At 45.6% G+C, this 27,011-nt stretch overlaps 1 protein-coding gene across 4 annotated transcripts; it reads left to right on the forward strand.

Moving 5' to 3' along the window:
- Positions 1-856: 856 nt before the first annotated feature.
- Positions 857-26,916, forward strand: map7d2b (MAP7 domain containing 2b). 4 transcript variants are annotated; one of them, XM_029695947.1, is made up of 16 exons: positions 857-876; positions 7,602-7,751; positions 11,096-11,241; positions 13,998-14,133; positions 15,581-15,670; positions 17,378-17,467; positions 17,649-17,767; positions 17,854-17,966; positions 21,435-21,631; positions 21,920-22,058; positions 22,956-23,136; positions 23,458-23,562; positions 23,685-23,742; positions 23,995-24,139; positions 24,225-24,514; positions 24,655-26,916. In XM_029695947.1, exons 2-15 carry the CDS (start codon positions 7,712-7,714, stop codon positions 24,505-24,507), a joined length of 1,842 nt encoding a protein of 613 aa, XP_029551807.1. In that variant the 5' UTR covers positions 857-876; positions 7,602-7,711; the 3' UTR covers positions 24,508-24,514; positions 24,655-26,916. The 4 variants fall into 4 exon arrangements, with proteins under 4 accessions (XP_029551807.1, XP_029551835.1, XP_029551817.1 ...); XM_029695975.1 differs by having other exon boundaries at positions 858-876; positions 17,673-17,767; XM_029695957.1 differs by having other exon boundaries at positions 865-880.
- Positions 26,917-27,011: the final 95 nt, after the last annotated feature.

The raw sequence follows: 27,011 nt of genomic DNA on the forward strand, positions 1-27,011 counted from the left end.
TTGACTCCTCAGCCAGAAGTGTCCCCCACTTGTGCAGCAGAATAGCTGGCTTTTAGCGTGGCACGACTGGTAAAATGCTTCGGGAGGGCATTCACTTGGGCTAGTAAAGCAGAGGTCCTGGGTGGTATGGGGGGTGATAAGAGACTTAATAAAGCCTAGGCCACCGTGTGGCTGCCTTACTAACGTCTGCGTGTAGCATCAACTAACATGTCGTCATATCAACACCTTACTAACGTCTGCGTGACGCCTGCGTGTTAATGAAAGTCATAAGGTGCATAGTGGATATTTATATTAATTAAATCTCAACCATAAATATTAGAATGTTACCGTTTTCCCGTGCAATCCGACATTCCGAAGTAGCCTCCGAGTAAAGCCTATGGCTTGTGTATTTCCTGTTATCGCTAATGGCCTAGAAAAGATTGGACAATCTATAGGTAATCTGTCTTTCCTTCAACACCTCATGGTTTGTTATCTTATCTCGCTGTAGATCTACATGTTAGCCAATCACAGACTTTTGTTACCAGTTCCCAGTAGTTTACATCAGACAACCAATAAGAGTTGTGTCCACGACTTTCAGTCGAATAGAGGAGTTCATAGGCTTTCCCAGAGGGTCCTTGCTATTCTGCATTCTTGGGATGTCCCTACCTCTATCAAGTGTAAATGTAAAATGGTTAAGTTTAGTGTTCAGGGTAAGGACGTCCCAAGGAATCCGGATAGCAATGACCGTTGATAGAGTGAGAGACTAACACGGTATTTGTTAGCTTGGAGGCGACACAGACCTTTTACAAGCAGCAGAAGCGATTTTCGAGTGTTTGCCCCAGATAGTTTCCTTAGAGATGATGAAAATAATTACCAAGATGTCCTTGATCCAACTGAGTAAGTAAGTATGTTATATTTAAGTTGTGATATCGTTAGGAAATATTTAGGCCTACTGTGTTGATAAATTTGGTTTATTTTAAAATATTTTTTGTTAATAACGAGTTGAGGCCTTTTGCCTTTAGGTAGGCCATTATAAATAAGAATTTGTTCGTTAAATAAAGGTTAAATAAAATAAACAAGGTAGAAATTGTGCTACTAATGCACAAACAAGTCTCATAAAAGTAATGATGTTTTTGTTTGGTTAGCTTTTGGAAATTGTAGAAATAAAAAATTGTCCTTCAGAAGTAGCTAGGCAGGCTAACGTTAGTAAGCTAATTAATTTGCTAGTTATCATACAGTAGGTGTATATTAATAATGATATAGTTAATATAAGTAGACATGCAATCATAATTGACATAGCGCATATAAAGCACTCACAAGCTACTGGTGGCTGAAAACACAATCGTAACGGGACGAACGAGTGACGAATTTCTGCAAGTGTATACTCGTCAGACGTCATGATATGTCATCAGAAGTGTCCACTTCATTTGATGGCTGAGGGGAGAGGGTGTGTCTTTTAAGTGTTTGGAATGCAGCCAATGAGACGACAAGTTATCATGCACATTTTTTCACTTGAGAAATACTGCACCAAACATCTTAGTCGCACAATTTTGCATCTAAGAACTCCTGGGCAAAACGTAGAAATTAATTACAGATTTCTTGATTTATCTTAGATACATTTGGACTATTTTGAGGAAGTGTTTCTGGCGATGTTGTTGCTATGGTTCCTCAAAAGGGACAAACAACAGTAATATGGCCGTTATTTGTTTTTCAAGCCAAAGATCTTTAGGGAGTATTTTTTATTTTATTTAAGTATGCGAGCACAGATGTTCGCTTTATGGAACGCTGTTTGAGTCTTTGCATGTCAAAACAGATACAATAAGCTTTTATTTTATCTAGTATAGAATGTTTTGTGTGATGAATTTGCACTTGTAAACCAAGCACCACCATGGGGCTCCCGAGTGGCGCAGCGGTCTAAGGCATTGCATCACTGTAGTCCCTGGTTCGAATCCAGGCTGCATCACATTCTGCCGTGATTGGGAGTCCCATAGGGCGGCGAACAATTGGCCCAGGGTAGGCAGTCATTGTAAATAACAATTTGTTCTTAACTGACTTGCCTAGTTAAATAAAGGTTAAAAATAAATAATTAAAAACCATTTCGATCAGTAGCACTGTCAAAGATATACAATACTGCTTTGGTAATAAGGTATTATTTGTTCAACCGAATGAGAAAGTGTGTGTGTGTGTGTGCGCGCGCGTGTAGTTAGTGGTGGTGACGTCACTCGCTCTGAGACTTGAAGTAGGAAGGGCCGCGGCTTTTGTGGCGCGATGGGTAACGATGCTTCGTGGGAGTCAGTTGTTGATGTGTGCAAGGGTCCCTGGTTCGAGCCCGGGTTGGGGCGAAAAGAGGGACGGAACCTACACTGAGCACTTGACATTAGATCAAGATGGTATCTAGCTAGCACAAAGGCAATCAGCCTGAAAACAATGACCAGTAGAAACTGCAGTCATTTTCAATATTCTTAGCAATGATTTAGGAATCCATGAGCGTAAGTATTAGCTAGGTAGCCACTTGTTGTTCTCCTATTGAAATAACTGGCTAGCCAGCTTCTTAACCCTGTTGCCCAAAACGAACTTGTATTAACAGCCAGCTAGCTTCATCTGGCTAGTATGTGTTGTGAAGCTAGCCACAATAATGATTAGCCACAATAGTGGAATTTGCGTTTTGTCTTCAAAATAAAAGTCCCTATATGAAAGTGATGCAGAAGGTCACAATTGGTGGAATCATGACATATTTAGACTAGATAATGTTGAACAAGTTTGGCGTGTTGGAATGTGGAGCAATGAAATGGGGTATCAGTCTACTGGGTGACACCCACAGAACAGAACTGTGAAGTGTTTATATTAGTATCATGCTCTTATTGCGGGACTGTGACTGTGTGAAATCACCTCTCCAGTCAGCCTATTGTGTCTATTGACATTCATATTGCGCTGTACAGCCTTACCTAAGGATTGGGGATCAATGAAATGGGGTATCAGTCTACTCAGCACCCAAGTGCTTTTTCCCCCCAAAGTCCTCAAGAGTTATCAGACTCCAAAACATCCACGTTGTATTGTTTTTCCTTATGGAATCGTTTTCAATACAAATGTGGCTCAATTCACAGTGGTTTCAATGTCCCACAATAAGAGCTACGACGTTAATGTTCTGTAGGTGTCACTGTGTAGACTGATACTCCATGTCATTGATCCACAATCCATAGGTAAGGCTGTACAGTGAAATATGTAGGCCCCTAATGCAATTCTAAAGTCTAATACATCCAGTGTGATTTCAACAGATTTTTGTCTAATTAAGAAATGATCGTATTTTGTTGAATTTAAATAAGAACATTCCAAACTCGTTTAGCATTATCTATTCCATTATGGCATGATTCCACTATTTGTATTAATTTGTATCACTTTGAATCAGATACATATATTTTGAAGGCGAACCGCAAATTCCACCTGTGTAATCCTTATTGTGGCTAGCTTCGCATAGGTGGGTCCGCCCACCATTAATAAAATAAAAACGGTCTTATTAATTAGGGGTATTTTTGGGGAAGAACATTGTTTGCATCCATCAGCTAGCTAGCTTTTTTTACGACCAGCGCTGTCCAGAGCTTTGGGAAGTGTCTGCGCTTGTGCTGCAGACACTTCAGACGCTTGTGCTGCAGCGGCAGCACAAGCGCAGACACTTCCCGTCCCTCTCTTCGCCCCAACCCGGGCTCGAACCAGGGACCCTTTCACACATCAACAACTGACACCCCACCGAAGCATCGTTACCCATCGCGCCACAAAAGCCGCGACCCTTGCAACGCAAGGGGAAACCCTACTTCAGGTCTCAGAGCGAGTGACGTCACTGATTGAAACGCTATTAGCGCGCACCACCGCCAACTAACTAGCCATTTCACATCGGTTACACAGGTGCGTGAGACAAAACTTTACCAGCATCATAGCATACATATCGGTGATTCGCTATGACGTATGTAACACGAGTGATAGCGTAATCAATGTGTAACAACTACGTAAAAAAATCATGAACGTATTAAATTATGTGACGTGCAGTCATATTCAGGTCCTGATTGGTCAAATAGTGTTATTTGACGTATCTTTTTTGACACGCAAAGACCCAAACGGGGTTCCATATCGCTTCGCCTAGGAGCAAAATGAGTTACGCTAGGAGCAAACAGAGCCCATGTATGCGGACCCTTTCGTCACTGTCAGAGTGGGGATGATGCAGCAGGAGAGAATAGAATATACATAGTTGACACTTTTCACAATACTGAGCCAAACTAAATCGAGCTGTAGGCCTACTGGGCTGGATATATGTTCACTCTAACTTCTCCACATCTTATTTTCCTGCTGCTTCAGAAATGTAGCTTGAACAAACCCTTTCTCAAAATGGCAGATGCCTTGTCTCATTTTCTTTATCCAGGGCAACATATAGGATCTGACACGCGCATGTGTGAACGTTTATTTGGTGTCGCTGTTCGGAATGACACCCCTATGAGACCGTATTGTCTCGACTCACTGCCCGTGTCATATATCCTGCAACTCTTGCGCATCACGTTTTCTATAGGCTCTCAGACCTTAGCCTAAAAAATGTATGCCAAAGTCTCGCTGGGGAGAGATTTGGAAAGATGGGATAATCCAATTTCTGCGTGAAACGGAAGTCTGAAAGAACCTGTAAATTGCATTTAAATTAATCCCACCCCAGAAATAGTCAGTTGCAGCACTATGACCAAACGACTACATAGGGGACTATAAATAGCCAGCCTGTGTAATGTAATTATAAATCAATGGTCACATATAAAAACACATCTAGTGCATTAAGCCCAGGCTATTGCTACATGTTTAATTTTCAACACACGTTTTCCCAACGACCACAGGGCTCCATAAATATTTTTATGGAGCCAAACTTTGTGCAGCAACAGCCTCTGCAGGCATAACCATGCATGTGGCCCCTGTTTGCCTTTAGCCCCAGGAGTGTGTGATTGCAGCTGCAATTGGGGTGTTTCTGCATGTGAGCATTCCTGCTCCTTCATGAATGCCCCGGCCTCATGCATCTCATTAGTTCCTGCATGAATACCTGCCTTAAGCACTACATCTTCATGCTTGTGTGACACTTTTGAATGTTGGTAAAAAGATAAATAAAAGTATTATCTGAGTTTTATGCCCCTGCCTCCTGTACAGGAATTCTGCTAGCTAGCTATCGTACAGGGGGAGACACCAGTAGACAGTGTCTTTTTCTCCCGCCTGCCCTCGCCGTCATTAACAGAACTGCGGGAAAACGGTGCCCAACAGGCGGGGGAGGACACTTTCTACCGTTGGTGCCCTCGCCTCTTCTTCGTCTTCTGTGGGGTTTATCGGCAGTTGGCATCCAACATAATGCAACCTACTGTACTGGAACACCCCCACCTCCCGCTTGACTAGCTTAAAAATGGACCAATAGAAGTATAAAGAGGGATTCCTGCAGATGAAGAAATACCTACATGCAGGAACTCCCCGAATTGTGGGCCACAATTGCACCATTCTCTCTAGCCCTACTCCAGGGTAGAGCTTGCACCATTCTCTCTAGCCCTACTCCAGGGTAGAGCTTGCACCATTCTCTCTAGCCCTACTCCAGGGTAGAGCCTGCACCATTCTCTCTAGCCCTACTCCAGGGTAGAGCTTGCACCATTCTCTCTAGCCCTACTCCAGGGTAGAGCCTGCACCATTCTCTCTAGCCCTACTCCAGGGTAGAGCTTGCACCATTCTCTCTAGCCCTACTCCAGGGTAGAGCTTGCACCATTCTCTCTAGCCCTACTCCAGGGTAGAGCCTGCACCATTCTCTCTAGCCCTACTCCAGGGTAGAGCTTGCACCATTCTCTCTAGCCCTACTCCAGGGTAGAGCCTGCACCATTCTCTCTAGCCCTACTCCAGGGTAGAGCTTGCACCATTCTCTCTAGCCCTACTCCAGGGTAGAGCCTGCACCATTCTCTCTAGCCCTACTCCAGGGTAGAGCCTGCACCATTCTCTCTAGCCCTACTCCAGGGTAGAGCTTGCACCATTCTCTCTAGCCCTACTCCAGGGTAGAGCCTGCACCATTCTCTCTAGCCCTACTCCAGGGTAGAGCTTGCACCATTCTCTCTAGCCCTACTCCATAGTAGAGCCTGCACCATTCTCTCTAGCCCTACTCCAGGGTAGAGCTTGCACCATTCTCTCTAGCCCTACTCCAGGGTAGAGCCTGCACCATTCTCTCTAGCCCTACTCCAGGGTAGAGCTTGCACCATTCTCTCTAGCCCTACTCCAGGGTAGAGCTTGCACCATTCTCTCTAGCCCTACTCCAGGGTAGAGCCTGCACCATTCTCTCTAGCCCTACTCCAGGGTAGAGCCTGCACCATTCTCTCTAGCCCTACTCCAGGGTAGAGCCTGCACCATTCTCTCTAGCCCTACTCCAGGGTAGAGCCTGCACCATTCTCTCTAGCCCTACTCCAGGGTAGAGCCTGCACCATTCTCTCTAGCCCTACTCCAGGGTAGAGCCTGCACCATTCTCTCTAGCCCTACTCCAGGGTAGAGCCTGCACCATTCTCTCTAGCCCTACTCCAGGGTAGAGCCTGCACCATTCTCTCTAGCCCTACTCCAGGGTAGAGCCTGCACCATTCTCTCTAGCCCTACTCCAGGGTAGAGCCTGCACCATTCTCTCTAGCCCTACTCCAGGGTAGAGCCTGCACCATTCTCTCTAGCCCTACTCCAGGGTAGAGCCTGCACCATTCTCTCTAGCCCTACTCCAGGGTAGAGCCTGCACCATTCTCTCTAGCCCTACTCCAGGGTAGAGCCTGCACCATTCTCTCTAGCCCTACTCCAGGGTAGAGCCTGCACCATTCTCTCTAGCCCTACTCCAGGGTAGAGCCTGCACCATTCTCTCTAGCCCTACTCCAGGGTAGAGCTTGCACCATTCTCTCTAGCCCTACTCCAGGGTAGAGCTTGCACCATTCTCTCTAGCCCTACTCCAGGGTAGAGCCTGCACCATTCTCTCTAGCCCTACTCCAGGGTAGAGCTTGCACCATTCTCTCTAGCCCTACTCCAGGGTAGAGCCTGTGTGCCCTTCGGCTTCTTTCTTGTTAGTTGGTCTCTCTAAACCCTTTTATGTTCTCCATTATGGGAGTATTATCCCCAACATCTTTATCATAGACCCTTCTGCTGATTCTAACAGCTTGTTATTATTTGATGTTCCCTCAGCGCTATTTTTAGTCTATGAATAAACCTCTGGAGGGTGTGTGTGTGTGTGGAGGGTCTGTGTGTGTGTGTGTGTGTGTGAGAGAGAGAGAGAGAGCGAGAGACAGAGACCACTGACCAGACATGCGTACACTCTGATGTAAATAATGACGTAATGCAGTGCTTTCGGGTGCATGCCTGGTACGTGTGCTCGTCTGTGACCTAAACTCATAGACAAACCAAGCCAATATGGATTAAACTGTCATTAGCAAAAATAAGCTAATTTAAAATAAAAAGAGGTCAAGTTCATCAGATGGAGGGACTTCAATTCCATTCGAAGACAGTCAAATATTCACTTCTCCTGTTGGTCTCTCTCTTTTTGTTCTCCCTCCACTCTCAAACTCTGTTTCTCTGCCATGTATCTCTCTCTCTGTACGGTTCTGCTGCAGTCGTATTCAGGCTGATTTGATTTGTTACTGCTGTTCTGCGGCGGCCGGAGGGAATCAGGAGGCATCCAAACACAGGGACAGACACAGGGACAGGAGTGGAGGGAACAGAGATGACCACAGTCACACCCAGTGCTCAGCACGAGTTGACAGGTGAGATGATGATGTTGAGGGCTCAGGAGTTACAGACAGGTGTTTTGATACTAGACTTGGGATAACAATATTATTAGGGGATACTTTTTTTTCTCTATTAAATTGCTCTTCTTTTGCTGTAGCCTAAATGCTTTAAATTGAAGAAAAAAATATGTCTGTATTGATTAAAGAATCGGTATGTTTGTGACTAGAGCATGTTACTATAACTCACCTGACACAGTGAGTGTTTAGCAAATGTTTGGATGTCTTGATGTTAAAAGTGTATGAGTTATCTCTTAACATAAGCTGTGTTTCTCCATGGGGCAGATCTGACTCTGCATGCATTTACATATCTTATGAAAGTAAAAAACACTAGCTCATTGCGTGTTGTGTACATATAGTCTGCATATATAGTAAGTGTGCATCTCTCTGTATGTGTGTGTTTGAGCATAGACACGACTAGAGGTCGACCGATTATGATTTTTTTTCAACGCCGATACCGATTATTGGAGGACCAAAAAAGCTGCTACCGTTTAATCAGCCGATTATTATTATAATTTTTTTTTGTAATAATGACAATTACAACAATACTGAATGAACACTTATTTTAACTTAATATAATACATCAATAAAATCAATTTAGCCTCAAATAAATAATGAAACATGTTCAATTTGGTTTAAATAATGCAAAAACAAAGTGTTGGAGAAGAAAGTAAAAGTGCAATATGTGCCATGTAAAAAAGCTAACGTTTAAGTTTCTTGCTCAGAACATGGGAACATATGAAAGCTAGTGGTTCCTTTTAACATGAGTCTTCAATATTCCCAGGTAAGATGTTTTAGGTTGTAGTTATTATAGGAATTATAGGACTACTTCTCTCTATACGATTTGTATTTCATATGCCTTTGACTATTGGATGTTCTTATAAGCACTTTAGTATTGCCAGTGTAACAGTATAGCTTCCGTCCCTCTCCTCGCTCCTACCTGGGCTCGAACCAGGAACACATCGACAACAGCCACCCTCGAAGCAGCGTTACCCATGTAGAGGAAGGGAAACAACTACTCCAAGTCTCAGAGCGAGTGACGTTTGAAACGCTATTAGCGTGCACCCGGCTAACTAGCTAGCCATTTCACATCGGTTACACCAGCCTAATCTTGGGAGTTGATAGGCTTGAAGGGGTGGGTATAATTTGTGGAACGCATAAAATTAAATGTATGTATTCACTACTGTAAGTCGCTCTGGATAAGAGCGTCTGCTAAATGATGTAAATGTTCCAACAGGAATCTGTTCCAAAAAACGTAAAGTAAAAGGTTGCCAACCAACAATGCATACAAAGTAGCAATGCATACAAACCTAGCTAACTAGCTGCCGAATAGGCATCAACTCACCACGTAGCTTATTCTTAATGTTTGTCCATAGGCAAACAGACATGTGAGGACAGACATTTTTTGGAATAAACGCGATGAGTGAAAAACGCAATGAAATAGACCACTCCCTACCCGGTATCTTATTCTGCCGCTATACAACTTTGTTTGCGTTGTTTTTTGGAAACCTTGTTATTTACGAAGTTTTTGGAATAGATTCCTGTTGGAACGTTCCACAAATTATACCCACCCAGGTTGAAGTCATAAACAGCGCAATGCTTGAAGCACAGCGAAGGGCTGTTTGAATGAATGCTTACGAGCCTGCTGCTGCCTACCACCGCTCAGTCAGACTGTTCTATCAAATCATAGACTTAATTATAATATCATAAACACACAGAAATATGAGCCTTAAGTCATTAATATGGTCGAATCCGGAAACAATCATCTCGAAAACAAAAGTTTTTTTCTTTCAGTGACATATGGAACCGTTCCGTATTTTATCTAACGGGTGGCTAAGGCTAAATATTCCTGTTAGGCATTGATGTTTATGGTTAGGTACATTGGTGCAACGATAGTACTCTTTTCGCAAATGCGCTTGCTAAATCAACACCCGTTTGTCGAAGTAGGCTGTGATTCAATGAAAATTAACAGGCACCGCATCGATTATATGCAACGCAGGACACGTTAGATAATCTGGTAATATCGTCAACCATGTGTAGTTAACTAGTGATTATGTTTGATAGTTTTTTATAAGTCTAATGCTAGCTAGCAACTTACCTTTGCTTCTTGCTGCCCTCGCGTAACAGGTAGTCAGCCTGTTAATCCTTGTGGAGTGTAATGTAAGGCAGGTGGTTAGAGCGTTGGACTGGTAACCGAAGGTTGCAAAAACGAATCCCCCCTGAACAAGGCAGTTAACCCCGTTTCTAGGCCGTCATTGTAAATAAGAATGTATTCTTAATCTGACTTGCCTAGTTAAATAAAGGTGTAAAAAAAAAAAATTGCAAATCGGTGGCCAAAAATACCGATTACCGATTGTTATGAAAACTTGAAATCGGCCCTAATTAATCGGCCATTCCGATTAATCGGTCGACCTCTAGACACGACCCTCCAGCTCCTCTTGTTTCGTAGTTTACATGTTGATTGACAGTGTTTCAGATAGATTGACATAAACCACACACAATGCCCTGACCTCTGACCTCTAGCTACAACAGATTGACAGCAGGTTTATAGAGCTGTCTGTCTGACCCTGACATGGAGGGATGACCCCCAGGTCAGCTGGATGTGTCTCTCCCCCTCAAACACAGACAGGGTCAGGAATCATCTAGGGAAATTTGATGTCTTACTGACTGGAAATCAAACGTAGAAAATATATTTCTATGGAATCGTACCCTTGTCACATGCGTGTGTAAAGATCGACTGTGTGAGCCCACTGAGCAAAAGCCTAAGCAGTAGCTCTTGCCGCTGTGTGTGTGTCAAGTGTGGGACTGACTCTACCCTCCAATGAGCAGTCATGACCTCGCCTTCCATCACCAGGACAAGGCCACTCACCAATGGGCACATGTCCCCATCTCGCCTGTCGTCCAATCACAACAGTCCAGCAATTAAGCCACCTCTAGCATCATACTTATCTGTTTCTTAACAAAGACCAAGCTAAGCTACCTACTAAAATGCGATCCGGGTCTGTGTAGCTACCTCCAATACTGGCTGATCTACTGTAGTTCGTTGTTCATTCAGCAACAGTATACTTCAACCTCTCCACTGATTTTAAAGAAGTATGAAACACCTGCTCTGAGTTTCTCTTCTGTTCATAATTGCCTTCTATGTGCTCACTGATTCTCTATCTTCTCTCATCCTCGTGTGTAAGGGTCACTGTGGATGGACAGAGTGCAGCTAGTGAGAGAGAGGAGAGAGAGAGAAGAGTCAGGGTATGAGTCACACACACATACACACACATTCAATAAACCAATATGAACACTGTGTGTGTGTGTGTGTGTGTGTGTAGACCCAGGAGAGTTCCTGCGTGATAAAGAGCAGCAGCTGGAGCGTTTTTCGGAGGAACGAGGGAGGAGGTTGGAGGCGCAGAAAAAAAGAAAGGAGAGGAGGGCAGCAGTGGAGGAGAGGAGACGACAGCAGGAAGAGGAGGAGAAGGTCAGAGGTCAAACTACTATGCACCCTCATTTTTTTGTCCTTTCCTCAACGGCTCCTTCCAACTCCCCCACACCCTGTTTACCTCTCCCTCTCTCTCTCTCTGATTTGGGTTGAGTATGGTCTGCCTGTTGGGTTAGATTAGATGTGCTTTAAAAGTAGGCCAATGGTGAACATCTCAACTGATGATTTGAAATTGATTGGGAGACAGCCCATCCTTGCAGACAGACTCTCCCGTTTATGTTAATAGATTAATGATTGGGCGGTCTCTGTGGCTGCACCATGATATCATCGTTGGCGTATCATGTGTCATTTCCTGGAATCAGACAGTACATAATATATATCTGTCATGCACACACACACACACACATGGATATGAATATTTAATTATGTGTAGGACCAGATAGAGGACAGAGTTTCCATACGATACAATAGGACGTGATAGGATATGAGGCCAGTGGTAGCCTATAGAATGGATGTTGGTTGATTACTGCAGAATTATCAATTAGATATGCAAACAATATGAGTTAATGTATTGATAAAAAACACTGCTGATTAATCTATCTCTGGTTATTTAGGTGTGTGTGTGTTCTGCTGTAGAACTCTGTCTCTGGTTATTTAGGTGTGTGTGTGTTCTGCTGTAGAACTCTGTCTGGTTATTTAGGTGTGTGTGTGTTCTGCTGTAGAACTCTGTCTGGTTATTTAGGTGTGTGTGTGTTCTGCTGTAGAACTCTGTCTGGTTATTTAGGTGTGTGTGTTCTGCTGTAGAACTCTGTCTAGTTATTTAGGTGTGTGTGTGTTCTGCTGTAGAACTCTGTCTGGTCATTTAGGTGTGTGTGTGTTCTGCTGTAGAACTCTGTCTCTGGTTATTTAGGTGTGTGTGTGTTCTGCTGTAGAACTCTCTCTGGTTATTTAGGTGTGTGTGTGTTCTGCTGTAGAACTCTGTCTCTGGTTATTTAGGTGTGTGTGTGTTCTGCTGTAGAACTCTGTCTCTGGTTATTTAGGTGTGTGTGTGTTCTGCTGTAGAACTCTGTCTCTGGTTATTTAGGTGTGTGTGTGTTCTGCTGTAGATCTCTGTCTCTGGTTATTTAGGTGTGTGTGTGTTCTGCTGTAGAACTCTGTCTCTGGTTATTTAGGTGTGTGTGTGTTCTGCTGTAGAACTCTGTCTCTGGTTATTTAGGTGTGTGTGTGTGTTCTGCTGTAGAACTCTGTCTCTGGTTATTTAGGTGTGTGTGTGTTCTGCTGTAGAACTCTGTCTCTGGTTATTTAGGTGTGTGTGTGTGTTCTGCTGTAGATCTCTGTCTCTGGTTATTTAGGTGTGTGTGTGTTCTGCTGTAGAACTCTGTCTCTGGTTATTTAGGTGTGTGTGTGTTCTGCTGTAGAACTCTGTCTCTGGTTATTTAGGTGTGTGTGTGTGTTCTGCTGTAGAACTCTGTGGGGGTTCTATTTTAGTCCTGGCCCCGGTCGGGTTCTGGGTTGCCGTAGCGATATTGTCCGCTATCACCTCAGATGACTCTCTCTCTCTCTCTCTCTCTCTCTCTCTCTCTCTCTCTCTCTCTCTCTCTCCCTCTCTGCCTCTTTCTCCCTCTCGGCTTCCCTCTATCTCTCCGGATCTCTTTATCTCTTTATGGCTATCTCTCTCTTTTCTTCTCTCTTATTGATCTTCATCCCCCTCATCCATCCCTCCCTCCCTCCTCCCCTTCTTCTCTCCTGCAGTGGTGTGTGCGAGTCCCTCTTTCTCTCCCAATCTGAGGTGGGGCTTTCCCTTCCTCACAGAGAATACTGCAGCCTTTCCCCAACATACTTAAGATAACCAACAACTTATACAGAAGATTTACAGCAGTTCATGCAATGCATGTAAATTGAAATGTGTATAAGAGATTGATTGAAATGAGAGTTGGTGTGTGTGTGTGTGTGTGTGTGTGTCTCTGGTAAATTACTCTGTCTCTCTCTCTCTGCTGTAGATCTCAGTAGTCCAGACAGGCAGGAGTTAACCCACCAGAGAAATACAGTCACTGAGCAGATGAAGAAGGAAGGGGGAGAGATGGAAAGATGAAGGGAGGGTTGGAGGAAAGGAGGGAGTGAGTGGAGAATACAAAGGAAGAGAGTGGAGAATACAAAGGAAAAAAGAGCATCTGCGATGTGACAAATGCAACCTGTGTCAGTACCATAGAGTACCCTCTGTGTGTGTATATGTCCCTATGACGTGTCTGTGTGCACTCAGCTGGGTGTCGTCAACAGAGGGGAAGGGAGTAGAGGTTATGTGTTGTCCCTCTAGCTGGCTAAATGCTTCCTCAAATAGAATCAGTTATTAGAGGGGGGGGGGGGGCAAAAGGGGAGTGGGAAGAGAGAGAAAAAAGGGAGGGGAAGGAGAGAGAATCTAGGGAGAAAGAGGTGAGCAGAGAGAGAAAGGGTGGAGTGAACAAGTGAGGGGAGGGAGAGAGAGTGACAGAGCAAGAGAGAGAGAAACAGAGCTACCTAGAGGGAGCGGCAGACACCGGCGGAGAGAGGGATAGATAGAGAGGGATAGATAGCGAGTCTGAGGCTCTGGTATATTTATCAGTGAGCAGCAGACAGTGTGAGTGACTGAACGAGTGAACGAACTGACACAATTGGAGGAGAGAAAAAGTGGCAAGGCTGGAGTTGCTCCGGTAACCATGGCGCAGCCGTCTCCATGTGCATCACCGGGTGTTCGTCGTCGTAGCGACGGCTCTGTGAGAGAGTGTCTATTTTTCCCCGTTTTGGAACGTAACGAACAGGAGAGACTGGAGGCCTTGGTGAGAAGACGGGAGAGAGGGGGAGAGAGGGAGAGACAGATGGGGGAGGACAGCAGAGACTCTATGGAGAACAGGCCTAAACGCTGGACCTGGGGAGGCCCACCTGGAGGGGGAGAGGGTGAGTACACTGGGGAGGAGGAGGGTGGGGGCATGGGAGTCAAACCGGAGGGAGAGACTGGGAGGGGGAGGGGAGAGATTGACAGGAGGTATGGAGGTTTAGGAGGTATGGGATGACGTATGTGTGAGGGGGGACAAAGGAAGAGAGAGAGGAGAGGGGTTGATGGGATGTGTTCAGGATGGGGGAAAGGGTGGGGACAGTTTAGGACAGCTACAAGGAAAAGGAAAGGAGAGAAGAGAGGGGAGGGATGGATGAAGATGAAGATAATGGGGCAGGTGAATGACAGATAAAGGACAATAAGGAGAGAAATGAGGGGTGAGAGAGGGAGGACAGAGACCAGAGAGAGAGAGGGGGGAGGACAGAAAGAGGAAAAGGGTGTGGAGGCTGCAATGCAGGGGAGGACAACGCTTCGTCTTAAACTCATCAGCTTGGGAGAGGCTGCTGTGTGTGTGGGCCAATAGTATTATGGCTCATAACATTACTCTGTGATGATAAGAGAATTCTGTCTGTGTCACTGTCGTTTACCCTGCTGTTACAGGTGTGAGTTTAGCTGAGGAATCGTGTGTGTGTTGGGTATATCTCTGTTTCTGTGAAATGTGTGTTTGCGTGCGTTGGGAAACAGGCCTGATTCCTGGGAGGGGCCTGAAATACATATCTAACCACACACACACACATACATTGACGCGATATTTACTGCGTATGTAAACATCCATTGTTGCGTTAGTGTCTGTCTCTCTCTCTCTACACACACACACCCCTTGTCATCTGTCTAGGCCTGATGTTAGGGCACTGTTAATGCTAAGGGTATTATAGGATTTGCAATTGCAATTGCATTTGTATCTTTATCTGTGTATTTTCATGGTATGTGCGTGTGTGCGTGCGTTTATTTGTTTTCAGCGATGACGCTCCCATCAGTGAGCAGTACCGGAGCAGTAACCAGACTCTGTGACGCATTCATAATGCAATCAATTATTCACAGACCCCATCAGGCCGAGGGTGAAGTGGAGAATAGGCCCCGCTTATAGAATACACAGGCTACCACATTCTTCAACAATACCTTATAGAATCCTACAGAATAGCGGCTCTAGAATACAAACGCTGGTAAAGTCTGGAGTATCAGCACCCGTTCTATTCTTCTTCAATTACTGATCAAAACTATATTTCACTGGGGTGATAACCTGCGGATGGACGGTAGATCTGAACTGAGATCAGTTGATGCCGCATCATGCAGGGTATCAGCTTACACAGCTCCAGTCTGACTGCAGTGCATCGCGTGCGTGTGTCAGAGACTCATAGGTGTGTGCGTGTATACAATTGCTCCACGTAGGTTTGTGTACGCAGTACATATGTGAGTATAAATTCAACACTCAGGTGTGTGTGTATGATTGTCACGCCCAGGTGCGTGTGTAACGCTTTGCTTTCTCCGCTCTGACAAACCTGCTACCAGGTCACCCTAAGACCCCGCCTTCTCATGCTATTGGCTCAGCTCTGCCTCATCATCCCGCCTCCGCTGCCAGCCCCAACCAATCCAGGAACGGTACAGACCACCTGACACCCTTAGTGTGATCCGCTGCCTGCATGTGTGTGTATATACCGTACATGTGTGTGTGTATACCGTACATGTGTGTGTGTGTATATACCGTACATGTGTGTGTGTATATACTGTACATGTGTGTATATACCGTACATGTGTGTGTATATACCGTACATGTGTGTGTATATACCGTACATGTGTGTGTGTTTATACCGTACATGTGTGTGTGTGTATATACCGTACATGTGTGTATATACCGTACATGTGTGTGTATATACCGTACATGTGTGTGTGTTTATACCGTACATGTGTGTGTGTTTATACCGTACATGTGTGTGTATATACCGTACATGTGTGTGTGTTTATACCGTACATGTGTGTGTATATACCGTACATGTGTGTGTATATACCGTACATGTGTGTGTGTATATACCGTACATGTGTGTGTGTATATACCGTACGTGTGTGTGTATATACCGTACGTGTGTGTGTGTATATACCGTACATGTGTGTGTATATACCGTACATGTGTGTGTATATACCGTACGTGTGCTGTTGTTGTGTGGCTGCATGCATGTTGTGCTTTGTGTTGCCAGTGCAAAACCGTTATTCCCCCTTCTGGGCAATAAAATATTACATTGTATTCTATTTTACTCTATTGTCCATATTCACAATTTTTTTATTTTGGCCCAAGTAGCCTATGTCCCATCTCATTGGTATGCTATGTGTTTTGCAGTGAGTTCTGCTGCCTTCCTGCATGGGAGTGTTTGTGTGTTCATGAATATGGTTATGGTTGTGTTCACCACACATCAAGTAAATGTCAATGTGTGTGTGTTTGTTGACTCCCTTTGGTCTTTGGGGTCCGTCAGCCCCGCCTCCTTGCCCAATCAGAACAAAGAGTTTATGTACTTCCTGTCTGTCTGGCCTATGGCGATGCTCGGTGATGCACACACAGTGTTCACAGTAGGGGGGTCCAACTACCCCCCCCCCCCCTCCCCCCCCCCCTTCATCAGGGTCTGTAGCAGACTGCCCCTGCAGCAGTCTAACCACACACACACACACACTTTATAGGATATGCAGAAGTCTGGTTAAAACCCTCCTCTCTCCTTTGTGCTAGACGGTCTGTGTGTGTGTATCCATGTAAATATGGAACATGCATTAGTCTCTTACTATACAAGACTGAAGCCCAATCAGTGTGTGTTTGGTGGGATTGATGGTTTGGTGTGTGTGAATTTGTGGCATAGTTGTGTGTTTTAGATAGTGAGTGAGTGTGTTGTGTTTTATTAGTTGAATGGTCTGTTCACTAACCGGAGTGGCGTTTTAGTTGGAGTGTTCTAGTGGTGTGTGTTTGTAAAGCGTGTTGTGTGTCTCGTATTTGTGTGTAATGTGATTTGTGTCACTGTTGCTCCAGGTACAAGTTGGCCCTAATCACAGATAGACATATCTGACCTTAGCTATTTTCTCTACCTACCTCCCTGAAGTGTGCCCTCATCTCTCTCTCGTGAAGATTGGTGTAAGCAATTAAGACTTTCCACCATATTTCAGTCCATTCCTAACCTTCCCCATGAGCGGAAGTGAATGAGGGCACACATCAAGGATGAGGGTAGATCATGTGAATTCAGTATTAGTGGTTAAAGACGACTCGTACCTCTTCATGTCCCTCTGGGGTGGATCGTCTGACTCTTTCTCCCATCATGCATCTCTCTGCAGTGTGTGACTTTCTGACACCGCCCTCCTCGGACCAGCCAATCACCAAACGGCTCTCCAACTCTTCAGCCTCCCTGCACTCACCAGATAGAGGTGTGTGTGTGTGTGTGCGCGTGTGTCTGTGCTCGTGTGTGTGAGTCAATTCATGAGGACGTGTGTCTAGTGTTGCCAAGCAACAGCATATAATATGACTCTCTTTTATGTATTTCTCTGCACCCCTCTTTTGGTGTGTCTCTTCGTTGTCCGTCTCTCTGTCTGCCCTATGACTATGCAGTGTGTGGTGTGTCCCCTCGTTTAGCGTCCCCAAGCCCCCAGCGGCCGGCCTACAAAGGTTCCCCCTCCAGGAAGACCAGTAATGGGCCCCCGGAAGATAAGACCCCCAAAACACCCACAGTCGGTACCATGTGTGTTTGTACATGCATTTATATTACCACATTAGAATTCTGAGCAAAACCTGACTTCTTCTGTTGTGTTTTTAGACAGAGAGAGGCCCCGCCCACTGTCTGACTGACTCTTCAATGAGACGCCTTGAATCTCCGACCCGAAGCTCCTCCCCCAGAGCCCAGAGCAAAGGACTGGGCACGCCCAAAAGGTACAGAAACGTGCAGTAGCACACACACAGTTTATCTGAACATTGTGGGAGTGTTGTGGGCCGTTGCTGACCTTGTTGTTGTGCTCATTGTTAAGTACTGCAAGGTTGTATGAAAGGTTCAATTAAAGCAGTAGGGGTGCTTGGGTAAAATCAGTAAAAAAAGCCATAATAAACCCATATATTGTGATAATTGTGTTGTTCGTTCATACGCCACCATGATATACAATAAGGTCGTGACAACAAAAAGACAAGTCACACAGTGGTGGAATAAATTCAACTATACATATGTTTGTTTCATCAAAAACCATAGAGCAACATCTGTCCGGTGACGTCCACAAAGCGAATAAGTCATGAAACAAACAGTTATATGACCTGCAGCATGGTCAAGCAAGTTAATGTTTCAGACAGTTTACTAAACAACTACTGATTTAGAACCATGGAGTTACTGCAAGTCAGCACAAAGACAACAGGAGCACTGTCTCCACTATTCCAGCACCATTTCAACTTAAACATTTAAACATCATCAAATCAACAAGGCTATATATGCTTAGTTTAATACACTGATAACAAACTTAAAGATACCAAAAACAGTTTAGTCCAAACAATGTTTCTAAATATCATGTGGCTGTCCATGGTACTGATTTCTGTCCGTGTGTATGCACACATGTGTTGGCTAAACGGTCTATGGTCTATGGCTCTGTCATACAGTATACTTTTAGTTTTGGTTTTCATAGGCTACCTAGCTAAAATACTTGCTAGCCTAACTTCCTCACATGGGCAACAATGAACCAGCTAAGTTAGTTAGCTAGTTAACGTGAGCCTACCAGGCTACATCTAGGCTACATATTGAACTTCAATCGTCAGGCCAGTGGCACAAAATATTCCTTTATGGTTAGATCAGAATCGCCGTCATAATCATAGGCCTGTACAGAGGATTAAGTCAAAACCACAATCCAAATCCACATCTCCATCCATGGCTTAGGAAAGGGACGATTTAGCAAGCTAGCTACTGCAGGACATCAACACAAGCAGACCAGAAACACATTGAAAATGACGTTTTGCTTAGGAAGTTATTTGATTGGTGTGAAGCCAAATCCAAACTGGCCTCCCTTGGGGTATTTTGCTGCACCAGGACATCCCACAGTTGAACTCAGCTCAACGCTGATTGGCTAATTATTTTCTAATGTTTTTTATCAAGGAAGGCCAAATGCTTGCTGGCATCAATCAATCAAATGCTACTGCAGCAACATGTTATACTATTTTGGTCCAGACAGAGTCAGATACATGGTCTACACATACTGAGACAGAGGGGCGCTGTTTCACTGTCCAGACAGCATCAGATACATGGTCTACACATAATGAGACAGAGGGGCGCTGTTTCACTGTCCAGACAGCATCAGATACATGGTCTACACATACTGAGACAGAGGGGCGCTGTTTCACTGTCCAGACAGCATCAGACACATGTCTACACATACTGAGACAGAGGGGTGCTGTTTCACTGTCCAGACAGCATCAGATACATGGTCTACACATACTGAGACAGAGGGGTGCTGTTTCACTGTCCAGACAGCATCAGATACAAGTCTACACATACTGAGACAGAGGGGCGCTGTTTCACTGTCCAGACAGCATCAGACACATGGTCTACACATACTGAGACAGAGGGGCGCTGTTTCACTGTCCAGACAGCATCAGATACATGTCTACACATACTGAGACAGAGGAGTGCTGTTTCACTGTCCAGACAGCATCAGATACATGGTCTACACATACTGAGACAGAGGGGCACTGTTTCACTGTCCAGACAGCATCAGATACATGGTCTACACATACTGAGACAGAGGAGCGCTGTTTCACTGTCCAGACAGCATCAGATACATGTCTACACATACTGAGACAGAGGGGCGCTGTTTCACTGTCCAGACAGCATCAGATACATGTCTACACATACTGAGACAGAGGAGTGCTGTTTCACTGTCCAGACAGCATCAGATACATGGTCTACACATACTGAGACAGAGGAGTGCTGTTTCACTGTCCAGACAGCATCAGATACATGGTCTACACATACTGAGACAGAGGGGCGGTGTTTCACTGTCCAGACAGCATCAGATACATGTCTACACATACTGAGACAGAGGGGCGCTGTTTCACTGTCCAGACAGCATCAGATACATGTCTACACATACTGAGACAGAGAGGTGCTGTTTCACTGTCCAGACAGCATCAGATACATGTCCACACATACTGAGACAGAGGGGCGCTGTTTCACTGTCCAGACAGCATCAGATACATGTCTACACATACTGAGACAGAGAGGTGCTGTTTCACTGTCCAGACAGTATCAGATACATGTCTACACATACTGAGACAGAGGTGCACTGTTTCACTGTCCAGACAGCATCAGATACATGTCTACACATACTGAGACAGAGGGGCGCTGTTACACTGTCCAGACAGCATCAGATACATGGTCTACACATACTGAGACAGAGGGGCGCTGTTTCACTGTCCAGACAGCATCAGATACATGTCTACACATACTGAGACAGAGGGGCGCTGTTTCACTGTCCAGACAGCATCAGATACATGGTCTACACATACTGAGACAGAGGGGCGCTGTTTCACTGTCCAGACAGCATCAGATACATGGTCTACACATACTGAGACAGAGGGGCGCTGTTTCACTGTCCAGACAGCATCAGATACATGGTCTACACATACTGAGACAGAGAGGCGCTGTTTCACTGTCCAGACAGCATCAGATACATGTCTACACATACTGAGACAGAGGGGCGCTGTTTCACTGTCCAGACAGCATCAGATACATGGTCTACACATACTGAGACAGAGGGGTGCTGTTTCACTGTCCAGACAGCATCAGATACATGTCTACACACACTGAGACAGATGGGCGCTGTTTCACTGTCCAGACAGCATCAGATACATGGTCTACACATACTGAGACAGAGGAGTGCTGTTTCACTGTCCAGACAGCATCAGATACATGTCTACACATACTGAGACAGAGGAGTGCTGTGTCACTGTCCAGACAGCATCAGATACATGTCTACACATACTGAGACAGAGGGGCGCTGTTTCACTGTCCAGACAGCATCAGATACATGGTCTACACATACTGAGACAGAGGGGCGCTGTTTCACTGTCCAGACAGCATCAGATACATGTCTACACACACTGAGACAGAGGGGTGCTGTTTCACTGTCCAGACAGCATCAGATACATGTCTACACACACTGAGACAGATGGGCGCTGTTTCACTGTCCAGACAGCATCAGATACATGTCTACACATACTGAAACAGAGGGGCACTGTTTCCCTCACTTGGATGATTTCTCCGGTGAGATTCAGAATCGAAAATTATTGTTTTTATTGGTGAAATATTTGGGGAAGCTTGGCACCCAGGAATGCACACCACTGAATGAAAGTTGATTGTTATTACAGGGTGAGGTCAACTAAGAGTCGTGCCCAGTCCCCCTGCTCTCCGGGACAGTATCCTCCCTCCCCCCTCCGCCAGCGAACCCCGGTAACTGAGGGCAACCAGGAGGCCAGGGGTCATGGAACCCTAGAGAGGAAGTCCTCTAAGCTGGACGCACCAGAGAAGAAGACCTCCAAGTCCTCCAGCAGAGACCTTGCGGCGGGTAAGGTTTGTGTGTGTGTGTGTGTGCGTGCATGCGAGCGTGCGTGCGTGCGTGTTTGAGCAGTTAGAGAGATGCTCAGTGAGCTCAGAATTCACCACTGATATGCTCTGCCCTTGAGAGGTTGAGAGGAGAGAGAGAGGGGGATGGAGAGAGAGGTCTGTAACCTGAGCCATCCTAGACGAGAGAACAGAACGCTTCAGAGAAAACTGCTTTCATCAGTGTCTGCTGTACCCCAGTCATCTCTGTCTCTCTCCCTCTCCCCCACTGCTTCCCTCCTTCTCCTCTCAGAGTCTCCAGGTACGCCCACAGGCAGGAACGTTGCCGGGACAATGGATGCGGAGGAGGCTTCTAGACTGTTGGCTGAGAGGCGGCGTCTGGCCAGAATACAGAAAGAACAGGAGGACAAACTACGACAGGAGGAGGAGAGGTGTGTGTGGAGTATTTTCGTTTTATTTTTGTTCTCCCCAATTTTCGTGATATTCAATTGGTAGTTACAGTCTTGTCCCATCACTGCAACTCCCCTACGGACTCGGGAGAGGCGAATTTCGAGAGCCATGTGTCCTCCGAAACAAAACCCTGCCAAGCCGCACTGCTTCTTGACATACTGCTCCCACTTGACACACTGCTCGCTTAACCCGGAAGGACTCGCTAGAGTGCGATGGGACACGGAAATCCCGGCCGGCCAAACCGTGCCCTAACCCGGGAAACGCTGGGCCAATTGTGCGCCGCATCATGGGCGTCCCGGTCACGGCCGGCTGTGACACAGCCTGGGATCAAACCCGTGTCTGTAGTTACGCCTCAAGCACTGCGATGCAGTGCCTTAGACCGCCGCGTCACTCGGGACGCCCACGTGGAGTATTTGAATAGAGCAGTGTTCCCCAATTGGTGGCCTGAATTTAGGCCGCGGGTGATTTTATTTGCCTCCCAATGTTTTCTGAGCAAAAAAGCTAACTATTTTTTGTATTTTTTTGTTGGACATTAAAGAATGTAAAAACACAAGCAAATTAGCTCCAAGTGATTGTAATTTTGGAAAACTGTTCCAAAATATTTCAACGCATAATTGAAATATATATGTGATTGTATATAAATGTAACCAAGGTTTGAAATTATTATGTTTTAGCCAGATATTATATCTTGTGGTCAATTTGCAGACTACAAATGATTTGTAATAATGTTCCGAACCCCTGACCATCCACTCCAGAAAGAAATCGTCCCGCAGCTGAATTTAGTTGATGGTCCTTGGTATAGAGCTTCTGGCCAGAAGGATGTGGGTATTTAGAGTGTATAAGGTGTGTGCGTTTTCTCACTGAGTGTGTGTGTGTAGGCTGAGAGCGGAGGAGGAGCAGAGGCGAGAGCAGGAGGCACAGGAGCGGCAGGCAAGAGAGGCACAACAAGCGGAGGAGGAGAGAGAGAGATGGGAGGAGGAGAGGAAGACCAGAGAGGACGAGGAGAGAAGGACAAAGGAGAGACGTTGGAAAGACATGCAGGATCAGCTGGACCGAGAGGTCAGGGGTTAAGTCTCAGGGGTTAAATGTCAAACCAAGAGGCATTACTGCAGCATGTAGGCCTGTCTAAGATGTCTAATGACAGATATATATATATATATATATATATCTCCAATGCCATGTTGCTAGCAGTTTCAAATCCATGTGGTTTATATATATGGGTCTGTCTGCTACATTGTGCTTTTAGCCTTGAATAAACTCTAACCTCCCTACTTCTGCTGATCTCATGCAATCTGACCCCACATTATGTCTGACCCACAGCTTCCTTAGTTCTTATCAGTTCAGGGCATTAATGTTTTGTGTGTGTGTGTTTGTGTGCAGAGAGAGGAGGCGTGTCTACGTGCTCACAGGGAGACAGAGAGGAAGAGGCAGGAGAGAGAACTGTTGCAGATACAGGAGGAGCAGGAGAGACTGCAGAGGAAGAAGGTTAGCACACGCCCCCCCCTCCCCCCCTCCCCGATATGCTGCCATTTAAGCTGTTTTCCTAAATGTGTGTGTGTGTGTGTGTGTGTGTGTGTGTGTGTGTGTGTGTGTGTGTGTGTCCACAGCGGATTGAGGAGATCATGAAGAGGACACGTAAGAGTGAGACGGACTCCTTATGCCCAGGTATATACAAACAAGAGCGTGCGTGCACACACACACACACACCCACACACACACACACACACAGGGTGTACTGTCTGCAGGGTGACTCAGCAGACAGTGATCTGGCCAGGGTTACAGCTCCCCCATGTGGTGGAGAGGAGGGTCTGTTGGGTTGTATTGTTTGTCTTACAGTATATATGACTCTTGACCATTATTGCATGAAGGTTTTGAGCTACTATTAATATGGTGTGTCTAACCCCTCCTCTCTCTCAGGTGTGTGTGAGGTGAACGGGGGCCAGGCAGGACATGTCAGGGAGTTGGATCAGGACGAGTCCCCCATCATCACACTGGGACCCCTGGAGAGTAAGAGCTGTGGAGGGGACGAGCTGTCTGACGGGGTACAGTCTATGGACGTCAGGTGAGCTACACACACACACACACACACACACACACACGTCCCCAATTTTTAACACTCATTTTTCATACTGTGTGTGTCTCCCCAGTCCAGTGTCCAGGGATGAGTTGGGTAGCGTTCAGGAGTTCTCTCCCATCAGCGAGGGGTTAAACAGCATAAGTAACACCCAAACCCTGGAGCACCTCCTGGATCTCACCGCCCAGCCAGAAACGTCCCTTTACCCCATGCTGCAGGCCGGCAGTGCTGCAGCCCTGGGAGACCTCAACAAGAACCTGCTGATACAGGATTATAACCCCGCCTCCTTCACTAGCTCCTCCCCAAGCTCCGCCCAACTTCTCCACAGCCTCAGCCCTGGCAAACTGGACATCTAGTAACCAGGTAACGGGTTTGGCCGGGGTAGGCCGTCATTGTAAATAAGAATTTGTTCTAAACTGACTTGCCTAGTTAAATAAAAAAAACTCACAAACAAACACACACTGTACAGCTCTGCTCTAATATTCATTCTCCTCTTCCTCCAGGGCTTTGGGAAGGACAACTAGCTGTTGGGTGCAAAGAGGAGCTAGGAGCAGCAAGGGGGTCTCTCCTCTCCTCCTGCTTCCCCCCATCAGAGAGAGACCAGCTCCTTGCACCTCCGCCCTCACCCCTCTTTAGGGGAGAGACCCTCCCCATTCACCCCCGGCTTCCACAGAGAACAACAACCGCTCAATATATGGCTCGCCCTCATCTATACAACTCAACCACAGGAGGCTGCTGAAGGGAGGACGGCTCATAATAATGTCTGGGAAAGGAACAAATGGAATGGCATCAAACACCTTGAAACCATGTGCCTAACGTATTCGATACCATTCCACTAATTCCGCTCCAGTCATTACCACGAGCCATTCTCCTCAATTAAGGTGCCACCAACCTCCTCAACACATCTACCGCTGAATTCCCCATTCACACACACACACACTGACATGTACACACACGGTTAATACTCTCCTGGTAAAGTAAAGCTTTTTCTCTGTGTCCTGGCTGTATGATATTGTGCATAAAGGTGTGTCAGTGTTGAGAGGAGGATGATGTAATAGTATGGTTGTGTTATCCGCCTGTAGCATTAATTATGTGGTTAACACTGACCATGTGACCCTGTAGCATCTTCACTGGAGAACACCTCTCTTCCTCCTGTATATACTATAGTCACACAGCTGTTAACTAGCTCTAGGTAGAAGTTGCCCCTAACCACAGATCTAGCATCAGATCTTTCTAACCCTCAATAACCTTAACTATTGGGGAGATGAAAATATAGTCTGACCCTGTATCAGTGGTTAGTGGCAACAGTTACAACGACTGTGTTTGGAGTTTCTGTCAGTGTTTCTAGTGGTGGAAGGTTATATCCTACCACCACTGATGTGCTGCACTACTGTTTGCCAGGACTCAGGAGTCTATTCGACTACTATCGGTACTTAGAACTCAGCTAGCCAGTCTAGATATGTTAACCTCCTGCAACTGGAGAAACCTACTCATCTACAGATGTGGATGATATAGTAAGACAAAAGTCTGGCCTCAGTTGATATGCTTTTGTCCACCACCGCTCCTTAGTGGTGCATCAAAACACGTGGAAGACTGGAGCATCTCTGAATATAATCTCTGCAAAAAGAAATGAAAACTGTGAATGGTCTCGTATTTTTTAGCTATTTACAGGGTTGGGGGATATTGAAAAGATGTGGCGTGTGTTTTTGGCTGGCTGTGCGTACGCTAGCTGTGGTGTAGTTAGTGTGCACTGTGTGGTCGTGTAACAGCTCTAAAAACACTCATCTCTGCTCTGAACTGGACTATTTATGCTGCAACTACCAGTCAACCTACAGCAGGGGTCTCCACCTGCAGTCCTGGAGGGCACTGCTTGTGCAGGCTTTCGTTCACACCTGATTCCACTGATCATGGTTCATACTGAAACGGTGATTAGTTGAATCAAGTGGGTTTGGGACAGGGCTGAAACAAAAGCCTGCATACCCAGGCCAGTAGTTCTCTAGCACCAAAGTTGGAGAACCCTGTCCTACAGTATCTCACCAGTCTGTGTATTCACTCAGTCAGTCAACTCTGTAACAGACTCTGGTGTGCAACAGCTATATTCACTATGACTGTGGCTTTACCTCATGGAGATTTCTCTCACTACAGAGGACACTTCACAGTCTGCTGTCTACTACTGCTGTGAATTCTAGAATCATACATTCTCCCTGTACTGTAACTGTCTTGTTTGGATTTTACTGTAACACTTGCCTATGCTTTGCTCTGGGGGAGGGTGTAGCTCAGCATGTGTGCTCCCTCTCCTCGCTGTTTCAATCTCTGTTTCAGTTCCCCCTGAAGGGCAGTGTAAGGTGTTAATCATTCCTCATGACCCAGCTAACCCTGTGAGGGGGAACACTGAATTGTGTGCATTAATGGCTGTAATAATGATGCTGTATCTCAATTACTGGACTAGAGTAGGTAAAGGGCTGGAATGTCCACTTATCTTTGCTGTCTTCAGTGCATTGGACTCTTGATTTAGTTAACATGTATTTTCGTCCATCTCTCTTCCTCTCTCTTTCTGTACTCGCTCATTATCTCATGCTTTCAGAGGCTGTTAACATTCATTGTATCCTAAGGGAAAATGTAGTTAACTTAAGACTTAAGGTCAGAATGTTATTCACTAAAAGTCACTTAACACTGATGTCACTGCAGCTTGGCGGAATATATAACTGTAGATGTGGTGCATGGTTCTAACTGCTGAAAAACAACAATAAAACATCATCAAGCCATGTTTGGGACTTTGTTTATCAAGCAATGGCACAAACAGATACCTCTGCACTGGTTCGTCTCACATGGTACACCTTGATGTAAAACATATTTAGAA

This window comes from Salmo trutta, chromosome 2 (genome assembly GCF_901001165.1).
Source record: "Salmo trutta chromosome 2, fSalTru1.1, whole genome shotgun sequence".
In the NCBI taxonomy this organism is placed as follows: domain Eukaryota; kingdom Metazoa; phylum Chordata; class Actinopteri; order Salmoniformes; family Salmonidae; genus Salmo; species Salmo trutta.